This window comes from Saccostrea cucullata, unplaced genomic scaffold (assembly GCF_032062105.1).
Source record: "Saccostrea cucullata isolate Sc308-1 unplaced genomic scaffold, CSIRO_AGI_Scuc_v1 ctg1217, whole genome shotgun sequence".
NCBI classification, from domain to species: domain Eukaryota; kingdom Metazoa; phylum Mollusca; class Bivalvia; order Ostreida; family Ostreidae; genus Saccostrea; species Saccostrea cuccullata.
The window spans coordinates 252,043-276,017 of NW_026926108.1; the positions used below are offsets into that span (position 1 = coordinate 252,043).

Sequence of the window (23,975 nt, forward strand, 5' to 3'; positions counted from 1 at the left end):
ATGCTAAAAATAGCTTTTTCCACTTTTTGCCATAACTTTTGAACCATAGGAGATAGGGACTTTATATTTAGCATGCATACTCCACTAATAAAGTTCTTTCAAACAACACCAAGGTCAATGACCATGTGACCTTGACTGTGACCTTTATGCTAAAAATAGCTTTTTCCACTTTTTGCCATAACTTTTGAACCATAGGAGATAGGGACTTCATATTTAGTATGCATACCCCACTAATTAAGTTCTTACAAACAACACCAAGGTCAATGACCTTGTGACCTTGACTGTGACCTATATATAAAAAATAGCTTTTTAGAACTTTGTTGACGCCGGGCGCATAGTGTTTCACAAACACATCTTGTTTTTCCTTATGAAATTCATTAGAAATCCACGACATTCAAATTTCTATATTTACATTTGCAAATGTCTTTCCTTATATGACAATACAAAAAAAATGAAATTCAATTTTCGATGACATGCAGTCGGTCACATGATCTGACTTTCTTGCGTATGGAAAGCAAACTGCACGATACATTTGGAAATTCTTGACTGTGACGTCATATGACGTCGTATTTAAACGTTATGTTGCACTCAATAACAAACTCTAAATACGACATTTTATCTTTGTAATGTGAATAGAAATAAAAATATAAATATAAGAAATAAAATATCATTTTTAGAGTGTCAATGGGATATGACATGAAGTCGGTACGTGATCAAATCTACTATAACGCCCTTCGGGCGTTATAGAATTTGATCACGTGACCGACTTCATGTCATATCCCAATGACACTCTAAAAATGATATTTTATTTCTTAAATAACACACGCGAAACCTTGTCACATCGCGTTAGAATACACAGTAGGAACTACATTGTATATGCATTTTTCTATAATCTGGGAACACCAAAATGTACAATGTTTTGACTCAATTTAATTAAAAACTATAATCCTGTTAAATTAACGTAAAAATACTACAAATGTGCGTTTAAAATTAATTTGTCACTTTTTTTCCTCGCAATGTTTGTTTGCGTTATTTAACTTTGCAACGTCATCTGACGTCACAAACGGCTCTTACGTCTATTAACCGCGTCAGTTTTGAAGGGCGCTAAATTCACATTCAAGATTAACGAAATAAGCAATTATGAAGAATGAAAATTAGAGAATGTAAATATAAGCATTGAATTCATATTTTTGTCTGTGCCGACAAATTTATCATACCGCGCTAGCGCGCGGTATTCAATTTGTCGGCACGGCCAGGTGTGTTAAAGGACCGAAGACAGACAAAAATATGAATTCAATGCTTAAATGAATTGTAAAGGAAAAAAATTATAACACCATCTTTTCTTGCTTATTTTTAAGTACTTAGATATTTCAGAACTATGGAGCTCTTTTCCTCTCTCTCTCTCTCTCTCTCTCTCTCTCTCTCTCTCTCTCATAAGAAAGCAGACTGTACATGTTTTAAAAGTCTGTGTATTGATTAACTTACATAAAAACTCTATGAAAAAAAAAACTTAATAAAGATTAACTTAAAATTCTAGTACAAGTAATTAGGAGCAGATAGTTACAGAAATGTATACATTAACCCTTTCGCTGCCAACGTAAATTTTTAAATTGCCAAAAACACGTAACGTCACATGTAAATGACGTTACAATAGTTGTGACGTTATCAAAAAATTGCGGGTTTACGTTGTATCAATGACGTTAATCGCACCTGCGTTATGTATAATTTTAACAAACTTTATCAAGGCGAGAAAGATCCTGTTTCAGCGCATGATCTGAGACAAAGTATTTTTTTAAAAAATCGGCCCTGTGGCACAGAAGTGGTTAATAACAATAGACTCATTGAATATTATAAGAAATGTATATTTTATTGTCAGTTGACTCTAGACTTTTGGTCTCAATATTCAACGTTTTAAAAATTGCCCGGGTCAACCCAGGTCAACGATACAGTTCTCTACTTAATGCCCTAAGACTAGAGATTCTAACGGAATTTTGTTATTATCGTCTACATTCTTCAGAAGGTTAATCACTAATCAGTGGGAAAATAATAATTTTGGTTTGATGGGATAGGCTAAGTGGGAATAAACCTGACCTGCCCAAATTATATTTCCTTTTCATAGAGGGGATATATGCTCATCTATTATCTAAATTTTTTCTGCTTGTATTTTTTTTTATAACTATCCATTACTTTTAAAAACTGGTAAAATTCGTTTGACTGATTTGACTGAAAAAATCACTTGAATTATTTGACTGATTGATGTACGTCTTTACCAGAGTACACCAGACTGACCGAACGTATTTAATAGGGTCCAGAATTATTTCAACTTTGTTTTTTAGTTTACCTAAGCAAAGGAATCAAGTGAGCTTTCTGATCAAAGAGTGTCCCAAGTCCGTCTGTCGTGTGTCACAGGTACCAGAGCATGCTCTACGTATAATCATTTCTAAAATGGGGTAAACTACTGACAAACAAGTTGATGAAACAAGAACATCAGCAGTCTCGTTTAAAGTCATCATTTCGTAAGTTCTCCTTTTTGTATGGTCGATACAATGACCTTGTCAGTAAATACAACTTATCATTGAGTTAAATGGTGACTGACGTTTTTCATACTAATTGTTAGGCTATGATATACACTGGATTGTCTTTAGATCTGGAGTTTTGCACTTTGAATGTTTATTAAGTTTTCTTTCTATCAAATTCACTAAGACCTTCATGCTTTCATTTTTTCTCTGGTTACATGTATTTCTCGCTGAGATTAAAGGATAAACAATTGAAGAGAACTATGAAGCGTTTACGCTGTAACAAGAAGTGTTGCTTTTTAATATATTCGATCAGTGCTTACTATTAGTTCAAGATATATTACTGTAGTCAGCGGCGAGTCACACAAATTGTTCCGACGAAAATAGTTCAATCATTGATAAGTAGATACAACATAATTGTTCATGATAAGAATAATGTTGTGTATGTCATACGTAAAAGAAACCAAAATTAATGTTAATTTTTCCTCCAAAGATCACTTTCTCCCCTAAATGCAAATAAAAATGTTAATATTCCTACTCTCGCTCCCTCCTCAGCTTTTTTTTTTTAAACATGTTTGATAACAGAGAATATCTAGGTCATTCTTCGGTTGATATTTTTTCACTGATGAATTGATTATACTATATCAACAACTGTAGAAAAATCATGTTAATTGTTCGTTAATTATCATAAAGTTTCCTCTTAGAGAAAAAAAATAATCATTCTGTGTGTGTAGTATATCAATTGACGGAATTTTCAGTCCCTAAACAGATCCCTTCACGTGTGTAGACAAACTACACATAAGGAGAGTACCTATAAAATGTGTAACAAAACCCGAACTGGGCCGGGGATTTCTAAACTGACAATCGTTTAATTTTTATTAATCAGAATTTGTATTCATGTGATCTAATTATGAAAAAAAGTTCTGTCTGCCATCGTAACTTCTCTGTTCGCGGGAGTCCGTTTGACAACTCCATCGCACGTGTGTATAGACCAAGGCTAGCTGGTCTTGCGGACATAGGTATTTGTACTGTTTGTTTGCATGGTTAGGAGACTGGGTGACGGTAATGCTACGGACTCACGAAATTTACACAAGTTCTATAACTAGACAGTGCAGTTTTATTCTTATAAATGCATTACACACTGTTAAACATATTAAATCTAAAAGTCGAATATCTTTGGATATGGGGTAACCCATATCTATTCTTGTTTATTAATAGTATTGAGATGCTCTCATACTCTATATTCACAAAGTATAAAATATCAGTGCGTAATAAGCCAGATCAAAGCTTTAGTATACTCCTTTCCTATGATACCGGTGGCTCTACTGTACCGGGGCATTTCTATTTTCATCTCTCGCGTGCAAAAATGACATCTATAGTGGCCGGTGTCGCATAATATTCGTTCCGGGTATTTCACGTTCCGGTCGGAACCTTAAAATCATAATATTGGTTCCGGATTTTACTGTAATATAGGTTCCGGCCATGAGTTCAATCTTCGAATCGCGGTATCTGTCCAGATTCCATTCCATATTGAGTCATGGAATTAGTGGGGGTTTTTCTTGAGGTTTTAGCAATACGCAGCGACATTTTATTTTCGTGCATCGCGCAATGTTTTGTACTTAGCAATTTTAAAAAATAGATGAATAAATAGCCTGATGATACTCTTTCTGATACATATGACTTTGGTCCCATTATAAGGCTTTGTTTATCTTATGTATACAAATCGGTTATCTACAACTCAATTCCTTTTGTTTATTTAGTGCATGCCAGGTGTGAATCTCTCGCTTCAATGCACGCAAACCCGTAAAGACAGGTTAGGAGATAAACAATTTAAGACCGGGTTTACGAAAGACTAACATTTAAAGAAACACAATGTCAAAGAATTAATTAATTGATAATTTTTTTATTTCAGAATTCGATAAAAGTAAAGAACAAATATTGATAATTATAAATTTACGGAATTAAATTCTCTGTTTAAATGACATTACACGTGTTGACAAGTCGAGGCTCAAACACGGCTTCCATTCCTCATAATTAAAGATTTTTTTTCATAATTAGATATTATTGATGAAATGGCATGATATATGGTTTATATTCCATTAGAAATATGTATATGAATCACTGTTGAAGAATGTTACGTATATGGTTTATTTTCTTCTAAATTAATCTTCATACTACATGTAGGTACAGTACATGTATTTCATGATGATGTGATTTATTCTGTAATGAAATACACATGAAAACATAAGAATACGAGTATGGTTTATTCCCTTTAATACCAAAAAGCCAAGCACGTGTAGTTAATGAAAATGATAATTTTTTTAATCGTCGGAAGAAAAAAAAAAATAGTAATTGAGATATGAAAAGTAAAGACAATATATGTTGACTGGCTCGGCTTTTTATTTAATACGATAAAAAAAAAAATATTTTTTTCTTTTCTTTTCTTTCGTCTTTTTTTTTTCTTGCTATTTGTTTGTTTTAAAGGAATTTAAATGCACATTAGTGTTACCTCGAGGAATGTCCTAACCACCAACCGCTTAAGATATGTGGTAAAAATAATTATTTCTGCATGGGTGTTTGAATACATAAAACACGATGAAGTTGGTAAAAATATGATCGTTTTATACATGACATCATAGGCGTCGGAACCGGAGGGGGTGGGAGTAGGGAGGCTTAGCCCCCACTTTTTTTTTTGCAAAAATAGGCATAATATAGACATCGTACATTGGGGCGTAGGTTTACCCCCCCCCCCCCCCACACACACACTTTTTCAACCGACACGTTGCAGTTGAGTTTAAAAAAGGGTAAATGGTAGTGTTTGGAAAAAATACTGGCACTGGAAGAAGTTCTATCATAACCCCCAACCCCAACCCCAACCCCCACGAAATAGAATTTTCGTGTTTAGACAATTGACACATTTTCCTTTTTTGCTTGTAGGTTTTGTAGGTTTGATCTTTTTCTTTCACTTAAGCCCCCCCCCCCCCCTTTCAACTTGCTTCTGACGCCAATGTCATTATATTGAAATAATCTCAACTGCTTCGGAGAAAAAATATTAAATAATTACATGAAGGTTAAAAAAATGTACATTTCCACAGGTGCATGTAGGTTAAAGGTAAACTGCAATAATGTTCATGTAGCTGCGCTACGTGTTTTAAAAATCTCACCCCTTCTCCAATTTAAAAGAAAATGGAGATTATATTTCAACAGCCCCACAAAATGAAAAGTTGTTTATCAATATTCCAACATTTTGTTATGGGGGAGTTTCAATTATAACAGTTGCAAAAATGTAAAAGTTTTGTTTAATTTTTAATTATTAATTTGCAAAACATGGAATAGAGTTCTATTTATTTTTTTGGAGCATCACTGTTGTAAAATTACGTAGCAGGATCATGGCATATTGTAGTAGCTGCAGATCTGTAGCTCTCCGAAAAAAAATATATTGATAGACCGGAGAGCTACAGTGCCACTCATTGAAAAAACTGTATATTTATTGCGCACAAAAAGGTGCGCTCGGTTCTTGATTAATTCTTCCAAATTCTTACTTCAATTGAAATTTCATATATTTTAGCTACTTAGTTGTTTCTTTTCCAGTTTTTGACGAAGCCAAGTTAGCCCGGAACCAAAAATTATGCTCATAATAAACGTTCCGGGTTGCAATTACTGAAAGATGTTTCATATCTATTTGCTACTTAGTTGTTTCATTTCCAGCTTTTGACGAAGCTAAGTTAGCCCGGAACCAAAAATTATGGTCATAATAAACGTTCCGGGTTGCAATTACTGAAAGATATTTCATATCTATTTGCTACTTAGTTGTTTCATTTCCAGTTTTTGACGAAGCTAAGTTAGCCCGGAACCAAAAATTATGGTCATAATAAACGTTCCGGGTTGCAATTACTGAAAGATATTTCATATCTATTTGCAACTCAGTTGTTTTTCCCCAGTGTTTGACAAAGCCAAGTTAGCCCGGAACCAAGAATCATGGTCATAATAAACGTTCCGGGATGTAATTACTCATAGATATTTCATATTTTTTGTTACTTAGCTGTTTGTTTTCCATTTTGTTACGAAGCTAAGTTAGCCCGGAACCAAAAATTATGCTCATAATAAACGTTCCGGGTTGCAATTACTGAAAGATATTTCATATATTTTAGCTACTAAGTTGTTTGCTTTCCAGTTTTTGACGAAGCCAAGTTAGCCCGGAACCAAAAATTATGTTCATAATAAACGTTCCGGGTTGCAATTACTGAAAGATATTTCATATATTTTAGCTACTTAGTTGTTTCTTTTCCAGTTTTTGACGAAGCCAAGTTAGCCCGGAACCAAAAATTATGCTCATAATAAACGTTCCGGGTTGCAATTACTGAACGATATTTCATATCTATTTGCTAATTACTGTAATTAGTTGTTTGTTTTACAGTTTTTGACGAAGCCAAGTTAGCCCGGAACCAAAAATTATGCTCATAATAAACGTTCCGGGTTGCAATTACTGAAAGATATTTCATATATTTTAGCTACTTAGTTGTTTGTTTTCCAGTTTTTGACGAAGCCAATTACTGAAAGATATTTCATATCTATTTGCTACTTAGTTGTTTCATTTCCAGTTTTTGACGAAGCTAAGTTAGCCCGGAACCAAAAATTATGGTCATAATAAACGTTCCGGGTTGCAATTACTGAAAGATATTTCATATCTATTTGCAACTCAGTTGTTTTTCCCCAGTGTTTGACAAAGCCAAGTTAGCCCGGAACCAAGAATCATGGTCATAATAAACGTTCCGGGATGTAATTACTCATAGATATTTCATATTTTTTGTTACTTAGCTGTTTGTTTTCCATTTTGTTACGAAGCTAAGTTAGCCCGGAACCAAAAATTATGCTCATAATAAACGTTCCGGGTTGCAATTACTGAAAGATATTTCATATATTTTAGCTACTAAGTTGTTTGCTTTCCAGTTTTTGACGAAGCCAAGTTAGCCCGGAACCAAAAATTATGGTCATAATAAACGTTCCGGGTTGCAATTACTGAAAGATATTTCATATATTTTAGCTACTTAGTTGTTTCTTTTCCAGTTTTTGACGAAGCCAAGTTAGCCCGGAACCAAAAATTATGCTCATAATAAACGTTCCGGGTTGCAATTACTGAACGATATTTCATATCTATTTGCTAATTACTGTAATTAGTTGTTTGTTTTACAGTTTTTGACGAAGCCAAGTTAGCCCGGAACCAAAAATTATGCTCATAATAAACGTTCCGGGTTGCAATTACTGAAAGATATTTCATATATTTTAGCTACTTAGTTGTTTGTTTTCCAGTTTTTGACGAAGCCAATTACTGAAAGATATTTCATATCTATTTGCTACTTAGTTGTTTCATTTCCAGTTTTTGACGAAGCTAAGTTAGCCCGGAACCAAAAATTATGGTCATAATAAACGTTCCGGGTTGCAATTACTGAAAGATATTTCATATCTATTTGCAACTCAGTTGTTTTTCCCCAGTGTTTGACAAAGCCAAGTTAGCCCGGAACCAAGAATCATGGTCATAATAAACGTTCCGGGATGTAATTACTCATAGATATTTCATATTTTTTGTTACTTAGTTGTTTGTTTTCCATTTTGTTACGAAGCTAAGTTAGCCCGGAACCAAAAATTATGCTCATAATAAACGTTCCGGGTTGCAATTACTGAAAGATATTTCATATATTTTAGCTACTAAGTTGTTTGCTTTCCAGTTTTTGACGAAGCCAAGTTAGCCCGGAACCAAAAATTATGTTCATAATAAACGTTCCGGGTTGCAATTACTGAAAGATATTTCATATATTTTAGCTACTTAGTTGTTTCTTTTCCAGTTTTTGACGAAGCCAAGTTAGCCCGGAACCAAAAATTATGCTCATAATAAACGTTCCGGGTTGCAATTACTGAACGATATTTCATATCTATTTGCTAATTAGTTGTTTGTTTTCCAGTTTTTGACGAAGCCAAGTTAGCCCGGAACCAAAAATTATGCTCATAATAAACGTTCCGGGTTGCAATTACTGAAAGATATTTCATATATTTTAGCTTCGTCTTAAGAGATGTCTTAGTCCTAAGATTCTTCATAAGCATGCCTGCAGGTTTTCATTTTAAATTAAGATTTTACATTCCCATCGAGTTCTAGAGCGGAAATACACGTTTTATCAGAATTAAAGAGAAACCTTTTCTTTTTTTTCCAAATAATTATAGTTTTTGAAAGTTCGTAAAAAAAAATCTATTATTTCTATAGGAAAAGTCATTCAAAGGTGTCTTTTGAAAAATCAGGTAGGCGATAGAACAAACGTTCGCGGTTGCCTTCCCCACTAAGACTCCTTTGTTTGTTGAACACATTCAACAAATTGTTAATTAAAATATAGAAAATTTTATACCAAGCAAATCAAGTTTTTTGTCTACTGTTCACTGCAGGGGAAGGTGTGTGTGTGTGGGGGGGTGGGGGGGGGGGGGGAGTGAGCAGACTTCACAATGCTATTCATATAAATAGTAAAATACAGATCTGTGTCTGTAATACATTTCTTCTTCAGTGTTATTTTTACTAATGAATACAAATGTACTTGTACTTACGTGCATAAATAAAAGTTGATCATGTGCATGTTTTGTTGACATATAACATTAAAATTTAAAAAAAAAAAAAAAAAAAAAAACTTCACCTGACGAAGAAAAATAATCAAAAAACGGGAAACACTTTTCCTTCGTATTAAATGCTTAAATTATAAATTCTCTTTTTAGATCCCGCATGCACTCGTTTCCCATTAGGCTATCTAAATTTAATTCCTTGGTTCTCAGGCCAATTTTCTCCAAAACAGGTGCGGGAGGGCGGCATTTTATTTTTCATTTTATTGGCAATAAAGTAGATGAGGGAGGTATTTTTTATTAAATTTTAATTTCCGAATTTTCTTTAACATAAGGATAATTTTTTTAATCACAGATATACTTTCCATTTCTGGTCAAAATTTCTGCTTTATCCATTGCTTAACAGCGTGTAAACATCGTAGGTAATGTCCTCGAATGTATTTTCAAACGAAGTAGCCAAAATCTCATTGTAAATGGCTACCGGAAGTGATATTTGAATACTAAACTACGAAACAAATGAGGTCGGAATTTTTTTTCCCGGATTGGTCTCCGCAACACCAACTTTTTATTTTATCAAAAATACAATAAAATCGGCAATGCGGCTACCTCAAAACGGATGAGCGCGGGCCTGAGAACCAAGATTTCAATTTTATATGGCCTTATGTTCTTGTATTTTAATTTATTTTATATTTGGTTTAAAAAAAACGCAACTACATGTATGGGTGTTTAAAAAATTGTAAGGAAATCAAAATATTATACCTAATAATTAAAGTATTTTATGGTAAATATAATTAATCTCTCACCATTATCATCTGATCAGGGTGGTCATGTGTGCTTACGGCGATTCGCAAGACTGAGCAATTATTCGTATCGATAGAAGCCAAGTCTATCGTAAAACAGCACGATGGGGGTATATCAATGTAAACAAGTTTCACACCTTTTGTTTACAAAGAATCAAAATAATCAACTCGAATTTCATGGATTAATATAATATTTAATTCAGAGACATCAATAAATATATAATGTCTGTGGTAAAAAGACCGCATATTCTGACTTGAAATGTAAACACATATGTATGTCTTACGATTAAATCCTGCTGTATCATATACGAAAGTATAAAAGAAAGAAGAAAATTAAAATTAACAGCCAATATTAAATATAAATAGAGAGTTTAATAGGGTGCTTGGTTGCCCGGAACGTTTTTTACGGCCGGAATCAATCTTACGCGGGCCGGAACGTTTATTATGGCCCGGAACCAATATTATAGGTATTTAGCGTTCCGGCCGGAACGCCAAGTTACCCGGAACGTATATTATGCGACACCGGCTATTTTTAGACATGAGAAGTGACTCTATCTTATTTATGCATGAGATGTTGCTTTTTTGTTTAGTTGACAAATATTTTCCACAAGTCCCACAGTTTCTGTATTATTTTGCACAAAACGCCATACCAGACACTCATAAAAGTGTTAAAACAGCTGTATTGTAAACCATTATCCCATTTAGTCTTCAGAAGCAGAAATCATACAATGTGATAATGAACATTTGTTGTACCAATTCTGATACTGTTTTGAACAGCATTTCCATTTCATATGTTTAGGCAGCATTTACTATCTGCATGAAATTCATCAATTATTCTCGACAACACTTGCCTCATTAAACATAACCCTGGTATATGTATTTCTACGAAAGACGAATAGGGCCACATAAAAAAATATTTTTATCTCGTAATTACGAGATATTTTCTCGTAATTACGAGATAATTATCTCGTTATTACGAGAAAAGATCTCGTTATTACGAGTGAATGATCTCGTTATTACGAGAAAAGATCTCGTAATAACGAGAAAAGATCTCGTTATTACGAGTTGATTATCTCGTAATAACGAGAAAAGATCTCGTTATAACGAGTTAATTATCTCGTTATTACGAGAAAAGATCTCGTAATAACGAGAAAAGATCTCGTTATAACGAGTTAATTATCTCGTAATTACGAGAAAAGATCTCGTTATTACGAGTTAATCATCTCGTTATTACGAGAAAAGATCTCGTAATAACGAGAAAAGATCTCGTTATTACGAGTTAATTTTCTCGTGTGTGAAGAGGACGAAGTTATTAAATTGTGCTTCGATCTGGGATTAAGTAACAATGAGATCCTGCAATGTTTATTAAGCTGTACAGGCATATCAAAGAGAATATTAAATATTAAAGAGAAAAAATGAAACGTTTTCTTTTTCCATCTGTTTTTTGCTCCTTCTTCTGATATTTCTTTTACTAATTTTATGAATTCCGTAGGTTCATCCATTTTACATTAAGAGAGAGTAGAACAATGAAACGCACCATTTTTTATAGATCTTTTCTCGTAATAACGAGATCTTTTCTCGCAATTACGAGATAATTAACTCGTAATAACGAGATCTTTTCTCGTTATAACGATATAATTAACTCGTAATAACGAGATCTTTTCTCGTTATTACGAGATAATTAACTCGTAATAACGAGATAATTAACTCGTAATAACGAGATCTTTTCTCGTAATAACGAGATAATTAACTCGTAATAACGAGATCTTTTCTCGTTATAACGAGATAATTAACTCGTAATAACGAGATCTTTTCTCGTTATAACGAGATAATTAACTCGTTATAACGAGATCTTTTCTCGTTATTACGAGATCTTTTCTCGTAATAACGAGATAATTAACTCGTAATAACGAGATCTTTTCTCGTAATTACGAGATAAAAATATTTTTTTATGTGGCCCTATTCGTCTTTCGTATATTTCTAACTATGATTGAGTTTTTCAAAAATGAAAACTGAGATTACGAACAACGTTCAACATTTATATTTCGCCTGATTTATGAAATTTAAAATTACACGAGGCCTCCCTAGTCACCGCCAACTGACGTCAAATACACAAAGATTTACAAGCGTGTTAGACCTCCTAAGCTCCTACTGTATCGATTGGTGAAATTTACATTCCGGAAGAATGATCAAGAAATCAAATCCACAAACTTTCAGAGTTATCAAAGAGAAAAGAGAAATGAAAATGTGTAATGATTACTTCTATCACTCCGTTGTAATACTTGTATTTTAATAGGTTTTCAGTTTCTGTCCAGCAGGTGAAATTGTGTCACATGCGTATCTTTACTTTTAAGAAACAGGAAAGAGTAATGTCCCAGAAAAAGTAGATTGGAAATAGCTATCCAACCCTAGTGTGTTTCCAAACACTTCATGTCCAGTACCACAACAAGTCTGTATCCAAACATGCTGTCCCTTCTGTACGTGAACAATCACCAAAGCTGATCCGGAATTATAATTTGATACTACCGAGGTGGTAGTTGTAGACATAACCTTTCCTCCAACCAAAATATTTGTATGTGCATGATCCCCATGGTTAATCATGGTCCAGTGGAAGAGGTATACACCTGACACCGGGGCGATAAATATCCCGTCCTCGGGGTGGTAGTGATTTCCAAGGTTCAGTATCGTCTGCTCAAACTTGATGATGTGTCTCTTATTGAGTAAAGACTGGATATGGTTCTTGTAGGCAGAAAAGGAAACGTGCTCGTTTCTGCTCGTGGACACTCTATAATAATAAATTAGAAAACTCAAGGGCCATGAGTTTACAAAGTTTACAGGAATCTAATTATAAATCTTTCATTAATTAAAACAATTGTTTTTATTCTGAAAGTCACACAGACTTTTCTGCATGGTTCGTACAATCAAGTATACCAGTCCTTAGTAAATATACTTGGGCAACAACAGGGGCGTAGCAACAGGGGGGGTGGGGGTGGGGGGCCTGCCCTCCCCCCACTTTTTCTCCCAACCTTACTAATAATATAGGAAATGTTAATAGAAAGCCTGGTTGGCCCCCCACTTTTAGTGATGTACCTGAAATGTAGTATTAGAATTGGTACTGAAAGTTGTTGACACTGAGAAAAAGTGTACTCTTATCTTCAGATCTTAGTGTAACTTTGTGCAAACTTAGCATACAAAATATAAGTAAAATTGTATGTCTCGGAAAAGAAGTACGAAAATATTTCATTAATATCTTACCACTAAATTTTAGAACATCCGAAGATGAATTTCCGGTGACCAGTTGTCCAATCATCTGTTCAAGATGTCCTAATCTGTTTTTAATGTCGGCTATGTCATCATTCTGTTTTGTCTTATCAGTTGTAGAAAGTCCGCTTACACAAATTATAACATACAAGAAAACAACAGCTGCTGTGGTGGGCTTCATATTGAACAGATGAATCTGAAGGAAGAAATGCTCTGCTTTTTATACCAGACCGTATATGTAGGCCCTCCTTAGCAATAAAAGGGTCGGAGATTTCAAAACCGTAGGGGTGGTTAGAAACAGAGTTCGATGCCATATTCTATTTGGAAGTTTCTAAAGAGGAGGTACGGTGGGATCTAACCCAGATCTCCTTCCAACTTTTGTAGTATTTCTTATTAACTGCTAATTTAATAAACTTGAGGATCGGACTACCTTAATATAAATCTGGAGAACATATATATATGCTTTGCAAAGAAGCCAAGTTACATTACATATTCTGACTTTGAAAACTACAGAGGCTATAGCAGTCGTATTGTTTTTGTTATAAATAAGAAACAACAAACTGTTGTTGTTGTTTGTTTTTTTTTTGTGTATGAAAAGTATGTCTGAATACGTTTTATTCTGAAAATTGTTGGAGGTAACATTTCGACAATACTAGTATTAATAAACATAAAGTTTAAAAATGACTAAATTCAGGAATTAATACTTTCCTATAATTAGATGATCAAAAAGGAAATTCCATGTATCATGCACATTTCTAATTAATTATGTTCAATTAATCCGCAAAATATATGTAATTACTTCCTATAAAACTGTGGGAGGATTAATACTGAAAAATGAGCACCCTAATATAAGCATTCGTAATAAAAATTTAAAAACTGTCTCCGGTTGATAAAACTTTCTATGTTGAAAATTGTAGGGGGATAGATAGGCACAAATGATGTTGTGGCGTGCTTGCTCTATATATTACGGTAGATGTATCCTTGTGCCAGCCGGTCACCCGCCTGCCATTTTCACAATTTCATTTCAGTTCCGGATTTTTTTATTGGAAAAGCGGTTGAGAATGTACCCAATACCTGTAGTGTCTGTTAGTTCAAGTATAGCCTGTCTGTAAACATTTTTAAAACCACACTACTTCGACACCACTCTTTTTTTGGTTTTATCTAATCAGATTTATCCCTAAAAGATAAATACAGTTATTGAGAAGGCCGTTTATGGCTTTGTTTTTTGAGATTATAAATAGCTACAAAGTGCAAACCGTTTTCCGGAATTATGCGGTTCTATCGTTACGGTTCTAGGGTCAATAATGCTTGGTCTTTTCAACTTCCCATCTTGTTCAGTGCAGACGAAATAACGAAACTCTAGATGATAAAGAACTCGTGGAGTATCAAATAAACAATAAAGAGGCCTGTAAATCTTTTTCGAAGTAGCGGGGAGTTTGAAAGCTTTCTAAACGTGAACGAAAAGGCGATTGACAATTTGTATTGCTGACATAGTAAATCAAGAAGACATTCAGTATAATAAAATAAATGGTGCCTGTTTTGGAGGGTAAACCAAAAAAAGAGTGGTGTCGAAGTAGTGTGGTTTTAAAATTGTGTCTAAAATGGTAAGCCTCTTGTCAGTATATCTTAGAGTATTTCAACTCTTTATTGTGTGACGTAAGGTTTAGGTTATGCCTAAAAGTTCGTTTTGTGTTTTCAATATTACATGCACATATGTTACACATGCAAATAATTTAAATCAAATATATCAAATATTAAATTATACACAAGGCTTAGTAATTCCTTAATTAAATATCAGGTTAAGATTTATAAATAGGATCATGTTCCTGTAACGAGTAAGATAAAACACATCTGTACGGTACAAATAATTTATCTAAACTAAACACAGTTATCTTTATTGACGATTTTTTTTAACGTCGAAATTCAATGGCCGTTTAATCTCATAATTATCGCAAATCAAGTAGTATGTGTAATGCAGCAATTTTTTTATTTTATTTTGAAAAGTCCGAAACTTCTGATCTAACTACAGAACACTGTCCTAAGCTTTTTATCAGTCTGTAACCCTCCTTTTTAGGCGGAAGCCGCCTATTGCATTTGCTTTGATGACCTTTTTACCTCTCAAGATGTCAAAGGTCAATTTTGCCCTCTGACATGGTACTCCAAACGGATGTATCTTAAACTAAGGGCATACAACCGCTACTCATATTCGACACCCTTCCCAATCTTTATCGTTATTATCATATCAAAAGTGTGTGTTATGGCTGAATTTATTTTAACAATTTATTTTGATTAATGTAAAAAAAGTTCAATAAAATAATAGCCTAATAATAAAACTAATAGTTACTTTAGTACTCCTGATACGTTTTACGTTTGAGAGAAGAACGAACGACAGCTCTGTATGTTTAAAACAAAAACAAATGGGGTTCAACATCACGGGGTCCTGAAGCGATGTTTAGAAATATCACGAGGGACAAAATAGTTCAAGTAGGTATAATTATATTTAAGAATTAATGACAGGTACATGTATACAGCTACTGATGAACTAATCTTTTAATCCATTGGAAAATAGAAGAAAAGAGTAGAGGGTTCAGGTAACCCGACTTACCTATGTAATCGTGCCATTTAAACACAGTTTATCAATGTTTATAAACGTAATTTTTGCATTATTATTCATATTTATCTAGAAATTAAATATAATGAATTTTTTCTACATTGTTTGAACTTTCGTATGATATGTGTGTTTTGTCATTCTGAAGAGTTTGCATTAAAAATTAACGCGGTCGAAGTTGTGCTAAAATTGAATACGGGGTTTCCCCTTTGATGCATGGCACCGTAGTTTTGTCTCCGCGGCGTTGATAGCGTCATTTTGATTGGCTTTCCGGGAGGCGATTTTTAAGGAATTAACGACATTGACCTATCACAGGAAAGCTTACATTTTGAAGATCAACATTGTTAATGTTGCATCTCAATGCAATGTGCAGAAGTTTATGCATTTCCGTTTCAAAGGAAAGAAGTCAATTTTACTACGGCAAGTAATCGAAATATTTTAATGCAACATACACTATGAGAAAGCTGAGAAAATTTCCTATCTGAATATTATGGTTCTGTAATAATTTCGGAAAATAATTCACCCGGGTTTCCAATCAAAAGTCGTCACCCCGACGCAACTTTTGAACAGTTTCTACGTACCTTTAAATTCATGCGCACACTTTTGTTTCGTAAAACCACAAAAGAAATTAGAAATCCGACATTAAATAATATTAGGATCGACTTATTGGGAAAAAATAATGAAAAATATCATTTCCTACAATGTACTACACATAAACAGGGTAAATAGGGACTTATAAACGGTCCCTGATATAAATGTAAAAATTTAATTCTGTTGCCAGGATTTCCTCTAGATTCTGAAATACATATAATGTACTGTATAATAACTGAATAACCCGAAGTTCTTCTAACTAGGTCCTATAAAAATATTTTTGTTATTAACATGATACTTTGTGGTTATTTTTTTTCAGTGAGTATAAACAGTCAGACTTCGGGAAAATGCGAGAATCATTCCATATCATGTTTATGGTACCCGCCGGTAGTAGCAGATGTCATTCAACTTGTCCAGGAAGCATGTATAACTTAGACTGAATATATACAATTATTGATTGATACCGAAAATTTTATATCATGTTTTTTAAATATCGATCTATTCAAATTTTAAATAAAGTTGTGAATTAACTGTATAGTGAATTCTTTTTTCCCGATCTTTGCCATTTTCATATTAATATTGACAGCTTTCTTCTTTGTGATGTCCAGACACAGAACTCTGACTTTTAATGAGGATATTTGATTAAGATCACTATTTTTATACATTTTTTAAAGTAATAAATTGTAAAGAATTTATAAAATATCATTATTTTTTTCCTAACTTAGATTTTGAAAGCATTTTATCAGAAAGACTGTATCGGCCATTTTCAATATTGGTGGCCATATTGGATATTTTGCTGCCATCTTGGATATTTTTTACCTGGCATGGAAACAGAAAATTAGGGCTTGAATAGACCTTTCCGAAAATATATAGTTTGCCATACTTCCAAATAAAATTAGACTAGTTACTTGAAAAACTACCTAGATTTAACGGATTTTTCTTCCTTTTATGTGCCATCAATAGGTACCCTTTAATAGTTAAATTTCCTTACAGAAAATAGCAGTATTCAGAACATTGATAATTTCATAACTTCTGTTCTGCTTGGAATTTTTTCACCAAGTAAAGTTTTTTATATTTCTGAATGTTTCCATGTTTATGCTAGAATATATTTATTTGAATATATCTCATCGAAAATTTATACCTGAACCCCCTAAAAAGGGGTGTTGCTAAAACGCGGAACGGAAAACGGAACGGAAAGCGGAACGGAACGGAAAACGGAATTTTTTTGTCAAACAAATAACATATAGATTCGATGTAAATAAGATAAAAGAGCAATATTCTTGTTGTAAAAGTCATTTCTAATAAAAATTTATTGTAGACTTTTACATATTCATGAGTTATACACACCCTCCGTGGAAAAAAAGGTACTGAAAGAAATTCGCCCCCCCCCCCCTCCAACACGAATTAGGATCATCGTATTTGGGCAAAGGCATATCCCCCTTTTTTCGCTTGTCAAATTTGTTGTATATTGGAAATTATTTACTGACCCCCTCCTTCATCTTTCTATTTGTTTCCAATGTCAATGTCTATAAAGACAAAAATAACTAAAGTTATGATATTCAGATTTTGCACGCAGTGACGAATTCGCGATTCGTGAAAGGGGGAGTGGCAGTTTCGGGTCTGTGTAGGGGCCCACAGCCACATTAAAAATTGATTTATTAAACCTTACACTAAAAGACGGGAAGATCTATTACAACTTCTTAGACCTTCTTAGAGCGGGAAAACAAGCTCATTTTCACGGGGTTATTCATACGCACCCCCCTATACACATATGTACCGCAAACAAACAAAATTTAACTTCATTGAATGCAAAGACTCTGCATTATATACCTACCACAGGAAAGTTTTCCAACTTTGTGTCTCCAGAATTTAAATATATTGAAAGCAACTCTGTTTTGAATAAAATTTTAACAACAGTGTGTATAAGAGATGTTTATTCGAGCTTGCTGTAAAGGTTTGCCCTATAATAATTATTTTTAACATTTTATTTCTCTGTCCATGGTTCATCTAGATATCAAATGTTTGCCCCCCCCCCCCAGTCATAACCTTTTTACTACGGAAATGTTCGTTCAAGTTGACATCGTTACGCTTTTTGTGAATGTAATTAATGTAATAGTTAATGTAGTCTGAAAGATGCTGGAGTTGAAACTTATCCCCCCTCCCGAATCAAACAATTTTTTTGTGTTTTATCCCCCTCGCGAATCAAACAATAATCTTCTTTTTGTGTTTTTGCTTGTCAGATACTTTTAGAGTTCGTTTACCACCCCCCTCCCCTTTTCAAATTCGATTCTAGGTGACTGATATGTTTGCGATTTTCGTAAATAAAAGACTGAGTATGGCAATGTCAACTTGTATTTAATAGTGGGGAATTGAATATGTACAAGATATATCATTTATGATAAAATTTGTATATTTTTAGTGATTTAATCCAAAATAATATATTCCGCTTTCCGTTCCGTTCCGTTTTCCGTTCCGTTTTCCGTTCCGCGTTTTAGCAACACCCCCTAAAAAGAGGTATGTAGTTCCTTTTATCAATTGTTTATTTATACTTATGTACTACTTCCGCGTATTAATCTAAAATGAGACGATTCAGCGTGAAATTATTGTAAACAAACCCACATGGAGTACAAATGATTTACAATGGAAGTGACAGGCTTCTCTTCAACATTAGCAAGGTAACTCACGTTGTCTGATTAGCTGATCTTTCATTGTAAAATTTATCTTTATTGTTTTAACTTGAAAATGTCGCCTCCCTATGCAGACATGCTTTATTTAGATATCGTAACATGATACCTGATTTGGTCGGTCTTGATCGAACGAACTGATACTGTATGTGCATATAATTTCATGCATGCCTGGCAGAAATTATTTGAGGAATTATCAGGCCGAGTCTATGTATACATTTATATATCCTGCATTTAATGTAAATATGTTGAAGGATGGACCAAAGCTATGAAAATTGGACAGTCTCAAAGACACAATTTTAGTCAGTATAGATGTGTCCTTACGGAGGTAATCCGAGATTCCTCTGACTCTAACCCCCGCTTTTATATTGTGACTTGTGCGGGGGAGTCACAATATAAAAGCGGGGGTTAGAGTCAGAGGAATCTCGGATTATTACGGAGGCAGCTAACAAATAGCAGGATAATTAACATTGCATGGTGAACATGTAGAAATTTCGCTCTGTGTCATCTCTAAATAAGAAAAGCTCAACTCAGCACAACCGCAGTCCGATACTGTGACTATTCTCATGATTCTGTCAGAAGGTGAGTACATGTATATTTAAATCAATTTAATATATTTCAAGTGGGATAAGTGTCATAAGTTATGATACATATATGTTTGATAGCATAACGAATGAACCGAATATGACAAAAATGAACCGAATATTTTTTGAAAGTATAATTTGATATTTTGTATTTTTGTTAAATTGATTTATTTTCTTTTCAATTTTTCAAATACACCATTTGAAGTAACTTTTATCAGTCCATATCTTGTATATCTTATATACATTTAATCTGTTTTCTTGCAAATGCATGATTACGAACAATAGTAGGCTTTTGAGAGAGATAGAGAGAGAGAAATACTGGAAAATATTAGGGAAGTCAAATCGGTCAAATCATTTGATAATTAATAATCGCTTATTCGGACTTTTCCCCGATTGAATACTCGGTTACTAACGATAAAATGTAGATAAAAGTTTGTTCTTGAGCCTAGTTAATCTCTATTAAACCACAAAAATGTACAAATAAACAATAATTCGATTGGAAATTAGTTTTTAGTACTTAAGTTATTTATCAAATAAAAAGCAAAAAAATTATGCACAATTAATACACCCAAAATTATAAAAGGTTGTTTTGGATCTATTTGATCAACGCAAAAGGAGGACAAACTGTTGTGCAGGTTTGTTTATTGAACTAGCGAAACTTCAAAAATAAGAAATGGATGTTGAAGGGATTGCATGCTCAGAGTCTTATAATAATTCATGTATTGGTTGTTTCCAGTTTATACACTAAACTTAATTAGCAAATTGACTTTCATCAGTTTTGAATCTTTAGTTATTTCTTTACTGTTGAAGTGGGTAGTGACATTTCTGTGCATGTCATATTTCACTGCTATGTACTGCAAATACTTCAATCATTATGATGTATACTTAAAACAATCGTTGAAGTCACTCATGCAAAAATTAAGGACCACAATAGTTGAGAACGACTATGTGCCTGCTAATTGGTCAGTAATTACTGTATATTCACAGCTACATGTAGAGCGTTAACGGGTGTTTTACAGCTAGGTGTAGATGAAAACATGCCAATTACTGTTTGCATATTTAAGTAAATATTGATAAGTTTTGATAAAAATATTTACTTTGAAAAAATTAGGGCTTAAATAGACCTTTCCGAAAATATATAGTTTGCCATACTTCCAAATAAAATTAGACTAGTTACTTGAAAAACTACCTAGATTTAACGGATTTTTCTTCCTTTTATGTGCCATCAATAGGTACCCTTTAATAGTTAAATTTCCTTACAGAAAATAGCAGTATTCAGAACATTGATAATTTCATAACTTCTGTTCTGCTTGGAATTTTTTCACCAAGTAAAGTTTTTTATATTTCTGAATGTTTCCATGTTTATGCTAGAATATATTTATTTGAATATATCTCATCGAAAATTTATACCTGAACCCCCTAAAAAGAGGTATGTAGTTCCTTTTATCAATTGTTTATTTATACTTATGTACTACTTCCGCGTATTAATCTAAAATGAGACGATTCAGCGTGAAATTATTGTAAACAAACCCACATGGAGTACAAATGATTTACAATGGAAGTGACAGGCTTCTCTTCAACATTAGCAAGGTAACTCACGTTGTCTGATTAGCTGATCTTTCATTGTAAAATTTATCTTTATTGTTTTAACTTGAAAATGTCGCCTCCCTATGCAGACATGCTTTATTTAGATATCGTAACATGATACCTGATTTGGTCGGTCTTGATCGAACGAACTGATACTGTATGTGCATATAATTTCATGCATGCCTGGCAGAAATTATTTGAGGAATTATCAGGCCGAGTCTATGTATACATTTATATATCCTGCATTTAATGTAAATATGTTGAAGGATGGACCAAAGCTATGAAAATTGGACAGTCTCAAAGACACAATTTTAGTCAGTATAGATGTGTCCTTACGGAGGTAATCCGAGATTCCTCTGACTCTAACCCCCGCTTTTATATTGTGACTTGTGCGGGGGAGTCACAATATAAAAGCGGGGGTTAGAGTCAGAGGAATCTCGGATTATTACGGAGGCAGCTAACAAATAGCAGGATAATTAACATTGCATGGTGAACATGTAGAAATTTCGCTCTGTGTCATCTCTAAATAAGAAAAGCTCAACTCAGCACAACCGCAGTCCGATACTGTGACTATTCTCATGATTCTGTCAGAAGGTGAGTACATGTATATTTAAATCAATTTAATATATTTCAAGTGGGATAAGTGTCATAAGTTATGATACATATATGTTTGATAGCATAACGAATGAACCGAATATGACAAAAATGAACCGAATATTTTTTGAAAGTATAATTTGATATTTTGTATTTTTGTTAAATTGATTTATTTTCTTTTCAATTTTTCAAATACACCATTTGAAGTAACTTTTATCAGTCCATATCTTGTATATCTTATATACATTTAATCTGTTTTCTTGCAAATGCATGATTACGAACAATAGTAGGCTTTTGAGAGAGATAGAGAGAGAGAAATACTGGAAAATATTAGGGAAGTCAAATCGGTCAAATCATTTGATAATTAATAATCGCTTATTCGGACTTTTTCCCGATTGAATACTCGGTTACTAACGGTAAAATGTAGATAAAAGTTTGTTCTTGAGCCTAGTTAATCTCTATTAACCCACAAAAAAGTACAAATAAACAATAATTCGATTGGAAATTAGTTTTTAGTACTTAAGTTATTTATCAAATAAAAAGCAAAAAAATTATGCACAATTAATACACCCAAAATTATAAAAGGTTGTTTTGGATCTATTTGATCAACGCAAAAGGAGGACAAACTGTTGTGCAGGTTTGTTTATTGAACTAGCGAAACTTCAAAAATAAGAAATGGATGTTGAAGGGATTGCATGCTCAGAGTCTTATAATAATTCATGTATTGGTTGTTTCCAGTTTATACACTAAACTTAATTAGCAAATTGACTTTCATCAGTTTTGAATCTTTAGTTATTTCTTTACTGTTGAAGTGGGTAGTGACATTTCTGTGCATGTCATATTTCACTGCTATGTACTGCAAATACTTCAATCATTATGATGTATACTTAAAACAATCGTTGAAGTCACTCATGCAAAAATTAAGGACCACAATAGTTGAGAACGACTATGTGCCTGCTAATTGGTCAGTAATTACTGTATATTCACAGCTACATGTAGAGCGATAACGGGTGTTTTACAGCTAGGTGTAGATGAAAACATGCCAATTACTGTTTGCATATTTAAGTAAATATTGATAAGTTTTGATAAAAATATTTACTTTGAAAAAATTAGGGCTTAAATAGACCTTTCCGAAAATATATAGTTTGCCATACTTCCAAATAAAATTAGACTAGTTACTTGAAAAACTATCTAGATTTAACAGATTTTTCTTCCGTTTATGTGCCATCAATAGGTACCCTTTAATAGTTAAATTTCCTTACAGAAAATAGCAGTATTCAGAACATTGATAATTTCATAACTTCTGTTCTGCTTGGAATTTTTTCACCAAGTAAAGTTTTTTATATTTCTGAATGTTTCCATGTTTATGCTAGAATATATTTATTTGAATATATCTCATCGAAAATTTATACCTGAACCCCCTAAAAAGAGGTATGTAGTTCCTTTTATCAATTGTTTATTTATACTTATGTACTACTTCCGCGTATTAATCTAAAATGAGACGATTCAGCGTGAAATTATTGTAAACAAACCCACATGGAGTACAAATGATTTACAATGGAAGTGACAGGCTTCTCTTCAACATTAGCAAGGTAACTCACGTTGTCTGATTAGCTGATCTTTCATTGTAAAATTTATCTTTATTGTTTTAACTTGAAAATGTCGCCTCCCTATGCAGACATGCTTTATTTAGATATCGTAACATGATACCTGATTTGGTCGGTCTTGATCGAACGAACTGATACTGTATGTGCATATAATTTCATGCATGCCTGGCAGAAATTATTTGAGGAATTATCAGGCCGAGTCTATGTATACATTTATATATCCTGCATTTAATGTAAATATGTTGAAGGATGGACCAAAGCTATGAAAATTGGACAGTCTCAAAGACACAATTTTAGTCAGTATAGATGTGTCCTTACGGAGGTAATCCGAGATTCCTCTGACTCTAACCCCCGCTTTTATATTGTGACTTGTGCGGGGGAGTCACAATATAAAAGCGGGGGTTAGAGTCAGAGGAATCTCGGATTATTACGGAGGCAGCTAACAAATAGCAGGATAATTAACATTGCATGGTGAACATGTAGAAATTTCGCTCTGTGTCATCTCTAAATAAGAAAAGCTCAACTCAGCACAACCGCAGTCCGATA

The 23,975-nt window shown here is 33.4% G+C and overlaps 1 protein-coding gene and 3 long non-coding RNA genes across 5 annotated transcripts in view; 3 read left to right on the forward strand and 1 right to left on the reverse strand.

Annotated features, from left to right (window-relative positions):
* The window catches only part of LOC134270812 (complement C1q-like protein 2), a 28,284-nt gene extending 14,902 nt beyond the window's left edge, over positions 1-13,382 (reverse strand). Inside the window, exons 1-2 of one of the 2 annotated variants that reach the window (XM_062753059.1) lie at positions 13,169-13,378; positions 11,940-12,696 (exon numbers count right to left, since the gene is read on the reverse strand). In XM_062753059.1, coding sequence (XP_062609043.1) covers positions 12,263-12,696; positions 13,169-13,355 — 621 coding nt within the window. In that variant the 5' untranslated portion in view covers positions 13,356-13,378 and the 3' untranslated portion in view covers positions 11,940-12,262. Of the gene's footprint in view, positions 1-11,939; positions 12,697-13,168 lie in introns of those variants that run through there. The other variant, XM_062753058.1, reaches the window with a different exon arrangement.
* Positions 13,383-18,924: 5,542 nt separating this feature from the next.
* On the forward strand, positions 18,925-19,727 carry LOC134270795 (uncharacterized). Its single transcript, XR_009992895.1, has 3 exons — positions 18,925-19,048; positions 19,312-19,385; positions 19,499-19,727. It is a non-coding gene; the product is annotated as an uncharacterized LOC134270795 (long non-coding RNA).
* Positions 19,728-21,107: 1,380 nt separating this feature from the next.
* On the forward strand, positions 21,108-21,910 carry LOC134270796 (uncharacterized). The gene is made up of 3 exons (XR_009992896.1): positions 21,108-21,231; positions 21,495-21,568; positions 21,682-21,910. It is a non-coding gene; the product is annotated as an uncharacterized LOC134270796 (long non-coding RNA).
* Positions 21,911-23,290: 1,380 nt separating this feature from the next.
* Positions 23,291-23,968, forward strand: LOC134270797 (uncharacterized). Its single transcript, XR_009992897.1, has 3 exons — positions 23,291-23,414; positions 23,678-23,751; positions 23,865-23,968. It is a non-coding gene; the product is annotated as an uncharacterized LOC134270797 (long non-coding RNA).
* Positions 23,969-23,975: the final 7 nt, after the last annotated feature.